The 7,728-nt window shown below is 41.9% G+C and overlaps 3 protein-coding genes across 4 annotated transcripts; 1 reads left to right on the top strand and 2 right to left on the bottom strand.

Annotated features, from left to right (window-relative positions):
- Positions 1–334: 334 nt before the first annotated feature.
- BDBG_08763 lies at positions 335–2,934 on the bottom strand. 2 transcript variants are annotated; one of them, XM_031723718.1, is made up of 3 exons: positions 2,600–2,908; positions 1,055–2,528; positions 335–953 (listed from the first exon to the last, which is right to left on the bottom strand). In XM_031723718.1, exons 1-2 carry the CDS (start codon positions 2,661–2,663, stop codon positions 1,060–1,062), a joined length of 1,533 nt encoding a protein of 510 aa, XP_031580992.1. In that variant the 5' UTR covers positions 2,664–2,908; the 3' UTR covers positions 335–953; positions 1,055–1,059. The 2 variants fall into 2 exon arrangements, with proteins under 2 accessions (XP_031580992.1, XP_002620826.1); XM_002620780.2 differs by having other exon boundaries at positions 335–2,528; positions 2,600–2,934.
- Positions 2,788–5,406, top strand: BDBG_08762 (RPEL repeat protein). Its single transcript, XM_002620779.2, has 3 exons — positions 2,788–3,347; positions 3,427–3,527; positions 3,601–5,406. The coding sequence occupies exons 1-3, from the start codon at positions 3,208–3,210 to the stop codon at positions 3,777–3,779; spliced, it is 420 nt and encodes a 139-aa protein (XP_002620825.1). The 5' UTR covers positions 2,788–3,207; the 3' UTR covers positions 3,780–5,406.
- On the bottom strand, positions 2,997–5,564 carry BDBG_08761 (translin-associated factor TraX). Its single transcript, XM_002620778.2, has 2 exons — positions 5,181–5,564; positions 2,997–5,107 (listed from the first exon to the last, which is right to left on the bottom strand). Exons 1-2 carry the CDS (start codon positions 5,384–5,386, stop codon positions 4,465–4,467), a joined length of 849 nt encoding a protein of 282 aa, XP_002620824.1. The 5' UTR covers positions 5,387–5,564; the 3' UTR covers positions 2,997–4,464.
- Positions 5,565–7,728: the final 2,164 nt, after the last annotated feature.

Genomic DNA, 7,728 nt, shown 5'->3' with positions numbered 1-7,728 from the left:
AAGAAAGAATATACTGTTAAATATTATAAAACACAGTTGATAAAAGAGATATTTACAAAGATTTTAAAAAGATTTATAACAAGATTAACAGTGAGTTCAAAACACTGTAAAAACTCTATACAATCTTCTGAAAATAGTAATAAATATTACACACAGATTTCTCTGAGAAAATCAAATGATATTTCTTCCCTGATATTTTCTACACTGTAATTTGATTCAATCATTTTAAAATTGCAAGTTTTATATTTCAGGTGGATTATTAGACCACGCAATTATTCTCTGAATTAATCATATATATTTATATGATGTATTCTATATGTACTTCTAATCTTTAATAAATAATATTAATATCTTACTGTATTCTTATGCTATGATTGAAAATTAACAGCTCTATAGAGTGCTTTTTGAAGTTCGTTGAGTGGTGACACCGGTGAGTCACGTTAATGCTCATGCCAAGAAATGTATGAGACCAAGATCAAATGGGACCCAACATGAAATTCATGGTCCCGCCGGCCAGTCTAGGACTGATGGTGAAGTTAAAAATATGAGACTCATGAATCCATCTTACTGGAATAGGTAATTTTTTTGTCCGTGCAGTGGTTGCAAAATCTGTCTAGTGTATCCAGTTTTGAACCACATTCAACTGTATACCTGGTTCATGCAAAGCAGCGGGACCGGCATGTTTTTTGCAATGGTTTTTTTTCGGGTTTGCATCATAGGATAACTTTTCATACTATCGCAATCGTTTATGAGGACATGGATAATGAGGCTAGAAGTTGAAAAGGACGACTCAGACTGTTGAATGGCCGTATAATTCTTGAGTCAACATCGGGATTTTGGATATATTCATGAGCAGTAAGTGATTCTCCATTGAGATAGATATAGAGCCAGCACACAGATATGTTACACACGAAGTATACTTGAATAAATTAAATTGACATGAAATAATGAAACTTATGGATATGCCGGGATATATGACCACTATCGTTAGACATGCTCAATAAACGCGCGCCGATATGAAAGCATAAAGCAAAGATAAAAAAAGAATACTAACCCAAGTTAGTACACTGTCAAACAACTAATGGCTCCATTCTTCAACACTTCAAAAAGCAAGCCTGGGAAACCAAACAACTCAGTATTTCCCAGGATTTGACTACCGTCGGTTACTGAGCCAGTCCAAGGTTTGCTGGTAGAGCTGTCCTCCCAGCCACCCAGAAGCTCGACGCTGCTTCCAGGACTGTCACCCCAGCCACGGTTGAGGACCATTCCTCTCTGAAGTGCCATTTCCTCGGATGCGCTCGAGTAAGAACCTTTCCAGATTCGTTTCAACTCGTCTGATAGCTGGTCATATGGGGTTTCCGACGTCAGAGGTTGTCCGGCGGAATTGATATTCAGGACCCAGCGGCTGCGCCTATGGCGATTGAAGGGATAAGACCCTGGCACGTTCCCATGTAGAAGTAGCTTTGTTACGACTAACTGCGGAGGTGAGGAGATTGTCGACGTATCGGGATGTGAGGAACCTGGAAACGGTGGTCCAGAAACGGTTGGATGGGAGATAAAGGCGTCGAACCCGTGATCAAAGTAGTTATAAAAGCACTCGGTTGCCAGCGAAGCCCGATCCTGTTGGAAAGCAGGAGAATTGTCACCATCCGAATCGTCTGTCACACTAGTTTCAGACAACGGGTCCATGTCTGTCGGGTCAGCAATGCGGCCTGGAGAAGGGCTCGTACGTCGGAGGTTCGTGTTACCAAGTGCTTGGGTCCCGTGAATTGATATACGTCGATCATTTTTCCGATAGATAGCATCTGGAGGGCCAAATTCTGCTACAAGATCCTGCGGTGTCGTCTCTGAGAGGGAAATGCAAAATGATGGACCCATTCTGCGGAAGAATTCCACCCTACCTGCACCATGTACTTTGACTTCCTCAATTTCATCTGCGACCGACTCTCGATTTTTCCCCGCGAGTGCAGTTGATCTGGGGTATTGGGGCGTTCGAGTCAACAAATTAGAGCGGCCATCTGCCCATGACGATCCCTGGAAAACAGCCATCGAAGTAGCGGGAGATGCGGCAGATGATGACATTAAGGAGACGAAATCGCATTGCTCAGACCAGGCAGACTGAAGCAAGGGGAATGAGAAAGCGATACCGGGGTAGGAAAGAACGTATGTTCCGTACTTTGAGCCTGAGGAACTGGGAATAAACTCCCCTGGATAGGATGGCCCAAACATACGATTGTAGACATGACGAAAGCTTGGCCCTAGTTGCGGTGACTGGTCCATGGGTTTCGTGGCTTTGAGGACGTCGTGGGATTTATATGCGAGAGGAATTTTGGTGAAATCCAGGACTTCTATCAAGCGCAGTCTCTGGTCAGGACCATCGAACCGCAGGCGCATGCCATTGGCGGGCAAGCTTAGCAGGATCGGGGCGTGGATAGGATCGGACGAGGAGTACGACAAATCGATAGAGGGGTAAGTGTGGGGATGGGCTTTGAGGCGGGTTATGGTATTATATAGTGAGGCTCCCAAGGCTAATAGCGAAGGACCAGTTAGCACATCCTATCAACATAGCTATAGGTACAAATACAGGAGGCAATCGTACTCAGAAACCCAATCCCCCTCCCAGGGAAGATCTGGGCTGGGGTTGTATTTCTCGACGTGGTCATGGTAATGGGATTAGCGCAGTCATACGCGCTAAGTGGGCATATTAGGTGTTTGGTTCGAGAGATGCTTAAGAGGGAAGATGATCATGCAACACTGTAGTATGTGTAGTGCAACCAGAAGCAGAAATGATGGTCCACTGTCTGACGCGAGCCTCTGATATATATAATCTATATATAGACACCGCGAGACAGAGGGACGTTGGAACGATGGCAAGCAGCGAAGAAGCAAGTTGAAAACGGGCTTGGCGTTCATTCCACAGAAGCGCGTGATTACGTCAGAGCACCGAATCGGGGCGATTCCGCAGGAAGAAAACACTAGGTGTAGGCTACTGGGGCAAAAGAGCCAGGTATCACAGAGTACTACTCCTCTCAGTGACTCCTATACAAATTAACAGACTCTGACACTTTTCTCTGCACACATTCTGTGTACTATGAACTTGATCTTAGCTCTCTAGTTACTTCAGTCTCAATCATATACCCAGTATTAACAACTAACAACATCCCTCCTTCATCCCTCGCTACCTAGTATCTATTCAGCTAACCACCCATGGCTGAGTCCTCAAACGTTGACACTTCCCCCATTTCGCCCGTCGAGCGGCGCAACTCGCTAGAGAAGTATCTCCAACACCGTCCCGAGCCGCAAGATTTGAAAGAGAGACATATCCTCCTCGATACCAATCTTGCTCCGTATGTTTGCCCTCTCGGTCATTCCTATCCCCAAATTTGAAAGGTCCCAAACTCGCTAACACCACCCCTTTGCGGCCAGGTCCCTGCAGGCAGCACAACAGGAGTTAGCCCGTCAGAAGGCTGCAGATAGCCTCAAGAAGCATCTGGAGAAAAGGCCCGATCGCGAAGACCTTGTGGAGAGTATGAATTCATAACTATCCGACATCGGCTTCCCCAGTAATGCGTAGCAGCCTAACACCCAATCCAATATTAGGAAACATCATCCCACCTTCCACCGCTGCTCCGGCTCTCCAGGCCAATGCGCGTGAGCTAGAGAAGCATATGCTGGCTGATCATCTGGAACATAAGATCCAGAGCCGCCCCAAGCCTGAGGAGCTCATTCATCTCGGGATCCTTGATGAGAATGAAGACCCTACCCACCCAGCTCAATAGGGGGATGCTCAACGGTTATGCTAGATGCTATGTATGCCCGTACCCAGCGAATCGATGATGGGTTGACGAGATTCATGGAGTTCTTTATTTTCTAATTCTGTGCGCCTCTGTTTGCTTTGCTCATGGGATGGGACTATATCTTCTCTTTTTCAATCATCACAGATCGGCTTCAGAATTGTACGGTCGGATGATCCGAAAATATTTTACCCGGTCATGTTCTATTATGATGCGATTTTCTGGCCTTGATACACATTGCGCCTTTAGGATGACTAAACCCACCCAATGGGATTGATATCCAGTCGTGGGTTCGTAGTGGACCCGTCCGTCAATGATTAAATGAAGCATGATATTGTATTTAGCAAAGTGAATTTTTATTATTTCCTCTGGTAAATACTGGCGCTTCGCAATGGATGGTACTTATCAAGGTACGGAACCTTGTACCCAACAAGGCATGTGGCACTATCAAGTGTCTTATAGTCACAGCATACCCACCAAGCCTCATCGCGGTAGTTATCCCGCATTAAAAAACTCACACTTTTATGGCCTATTGCGTCATAAAACACGCGAAAATTTTATTTGTTTTTCGTAAACCTTGACTCCTCGCCCAGTTATCAAAACAGATGCTCATCATACACCCGTAGACCAGAGGAAACGTGATATTAATTAGTTAAGACAGAATACAGATTCAATAGCTCTCTACCTGAGGGGGGCCGGTCAAATCCGGAATCCATCCCCCAGGTCGCTCGCTTCCCCGTACAAGCAAACCATAGGCGGCCCGCTCCACCTTCTCCACGCACCTCTGCATCACCTCTAGCTTTTTTCCGAAGTCCCGGTTCAAGCTATGTCCCCGCGGTACATTTATTGATTCAAACATGGCACGAAGTTGCCGTAGGTCTAGCAGGATGCTACCACGACTAGTGTCCTTCTCGTTAGAGCCAGTAGGCGCAGCACCATCGACGGACATGGTTTTGACGGAATCAGCCGCCATTGTTGTGATGGCAAAGCGCATCATTTCTCCCGTCAAATCGAATAAGCCTAGGATGTAGTCCGCCTCCGTCACGAGGATGCCTGGAGGTAATGACTCGGTCACGTCATCAAGGGACATGAGTCGCTGGGTCTCTACATAGTGTTGGAATGTGGCAGCTTCGATGTATTCCTGGATACCGGGGCTGATTTGCCATTGGTATCGGTGCTCGTTGATTCCAGCCAAGTCGGGTACGACGGAGTTGAAGAGGGCAGTTATTTGCGCTAGCCGTTCTTGGTTGTCCTCCGTGATGTTTTTGGGGAGGGGTTTATTCAGAGCGCGAACTCGATGCAAGGAGAATATACTGTGAATCAATCAGCCTCTCAGCTCCCATGCAAAAGGAATCCAGAGCCATCGATTCCGGATATCTGGCATACATCTTTTTACTCAGAGCCGTAATGTCTCTTGAAGCTTTAATCACACGTTCTCGGCGGTCATGGTGCTCGTCTAGATCGCCGCGGAAAGTGTTGAAAATTGACCGAATGGTGGATGTGTCTCCATCTATGCTGCTGTCGTGGGGTGTCATGTCTGATTTTGGATCTTGGGCTAGGTCGCCTACCCAAGAGCGTTTGGTCCCAGTCATATGGGCTATTCTTGTGCGGGTTGGATAGTAGAGTTGATATCTAACCTACAAACCGTCGCGAGGATGTAGCGGCCGCTTATCTCAGCAGGCTCACCCCTGTGCTGTATTGGCCGGCCCAAGCGTTTTGACCTACCAAGTCAGATCACATGGCACATCATTAAAGAGAAAGTACGGCTGCCTTTATCTCAGCAAGCTCAGACGCTTCTCCAGATATTCATTGCTGTTTTAACACTGATTGATGATTATGTCATGAGCTAACCTCAAATAGTAAAATCAGGTCATGTGAGTGATGATATCTTGCAAAGTGTCTGAGAAGAAACAGTTCCTGGTTGTTAGCAACATGAGAACAATTTACTCAGTATTCTGAGTATGAAAGACAATAGGTTCATCATTTCTGTATCATCTTAGAACCTTAGAATAACAATGTTCTCATAATGTATCTGATTTTTATATTCATATCTCAAATTCTTAGAATAGAAGTATCATCTTAAAGTTAACTAGTAACGTAATCAACCACTCAACGCCAGTCTACACTCAACGCCCGCTCCTGTAATTAGACTGACCGTGTGACCGTGTCTGAGACCAGGACCAGATTTTTTGATAGTTTCATTACCAATTTGACTGATCTCATTACATAGTTTTAACATTAAATAGTAGTCTCATACTATCTCAGTGAGACTTACTGTTTACTCTTATTATATTTTTCAAATAAGATTATGATTTTTACTTCTCAATTTAAATTATTTTTATTACTTTAAATAACTTTAAATCTTATTTAAGTATTATTAAAAAGTGTTACTTTTTAAAAAATTAAAAATAGTCTAAAAAAAATCTTAAAATGTCTTATTATTATTATTATTATTATTATTCTTTCATTATACTCATATGCAAGCGGAGCTTATGATGAGTCCTTGCGTGATGTTAAATACAGGTCAAGTGTTGATTATACAGGAGGAAATACAGGTGTTGAGACCACGCCAAGATAACAAGAACATAGGAAAATACAAAGGAGTGACAATTAGATACATGCGATAATAACTTCCCAGCCCAGGAACATAGAGTGATTCATTGGAGCAATTTGTACACCTCTGTATTTATTAGGAACCTGAGGTGCTTGAGTTCCGGATTTAATGTATTCCTGCGGGTTTCGAACCCACGCGCCTTGGTTTCCCACGCCAAGGTGCTACCAGGTGGCCGCATTAACCATTCGGCCACCGGGGCCTTAAAATGTCTTAAAATAGTAACTTTATCTTAAGAATGAGATTAAATAAGTTTAAATAAGATTACTTTCTTATTTTTTTCAAGTCATGATATGACGGACTGCGTCTGATCAATTATATAGATTATTTCATTACACTTTATAGATTCTTCTGTTTCACTTTTGAATATATACACTCTGATTCTCAGTCATTCTCAATTATTAATTCTCAGTCATCACAAATGTGTATGCTCTGATACACTTCAATTCTCAGTCATTCTCAATCACTGATTCTCAGCTGTTATAATTGTGTATAAATATTCATCTCAATTACTGATTTTCATACTTTCTCTTTCTTTTCTTCTCTAACATTTTTCTCTTTGTTATATAAGACCTATTAATATAATACTGATCTATTCAGTGTAGGCCTCTTATACTAGAAAAATGTTCATTATCTTCTTATTAGAAATGATTATTCACATATTATCTTCTCATTAGAAACAATTATTCATTGAGAGATATTTAAACATGTAATAATATGTAAGAAATAGAGAAACAGTCAAACAGTTAAGTGAATACTGAGTTCTCAGATAGAAGCTTACTCATCAGTTACTCTGACTCTGTAATAAGATCTTATAAAGAAAGTAAGATTTTATAAGAGAATATCAGTGAAAGATCTGAGAGTTCTGACACTCAGATATATGAGAATACAATTATACTTCTTCAGATTTCATAAATATTATACATTTGATAAAATAATATAATCATGTCTAATAATAATATAAGAGAACTCTTGAACACAAGTATAGAAGTGATATCACAGTGACTCTGAGCAATGTTGAAATTATAACAACAATAAATAGCTGATATGCATGCAACTTAACAACATCAATATGAAGAGATTCAATAATTATCATAATAAGAAACTGATGCAATTTCAACATTTACAGAATTGAATATAAAAGCACTGAAAGAATACTTAGATACTCTTATATATTTCAATACTTCTGATCTCACTCTCTACTCATCATGAAGAATGAAAATGCTCATGAAACTGAGTGTAGATGAAGATATTATCAGCTCATTAATCAATCAAGATTGATATATCAATAAATGATTGAAGAATCATATAAAACAGAAGTTT

The sequence above is a fragment of the Blastomyces gilchristii genome (assembly GCF_000003855.2).
Source record: "Blastomyces gilchristii SLH14081 genomic scaffold supercont1.28, whole genome shotgun sequence".
In the NCBI taxonomy this organism is placed as follows: Eukaryota; Fungi; Ascomycota; class Eurotiomycetes; order Onygenales; family Ajellomycetaceae; genus Blastomyces; species Blastomyces gilchristii.
This window is presented reverse-complemented; position numbering and strand designations above follow the sequence as displayed.

Coding starts and splice junctions, on each gene's coding strand:
- BDBG_08763 (XM_002620780.2), bottom strand. CDS start 2,663: ATGACCACGTCGAGAAATACAACCCCAGCCCAGATCTTCCCTGGGAGG. Junction 2,529..2,599: donor GAGGGGGATTGGGTTTCTGA/GTACGATTGCCT, acceptor CTTCGCTATTAG/CCTTGGGAGCCTCACTATAT.
- BDBG_08762 (XM_002620779.2), top strand. CDS start 3,208: ATGGCTGAGTCCTCAAACGTTGACACTTCCCCCATTTCGCCCGTCGAG. Junction 3,348..3,426: donor CTCGATACCAATCTTGCTCC/GTATGTTTGCCC, acceptor CTTTGCGGCCAG/GTCCCTGCAGGCAGCACAAC. Junction 3,528..3,600: donor TCGCGAAGACCTTGTGGAGA/GTATGAATTCAT, acceptor ATCCAATATTAG/GAAACATCATCCCACCTTCC.
- BDBG_08761 (XM_002620778.2), bottom strand. CDS start 5,386: ATGACTGGGACCAAACGCTCTTGGGTAGGCGACCTAGCCCAAGATCCA. Junction 5,108..5,180: donor ACGGCTCTGAGTAAAAAGAT/GTATGCCAGATA, acceptor ATTGATTCACAG/TATATTCTCCTTGCATCGAG.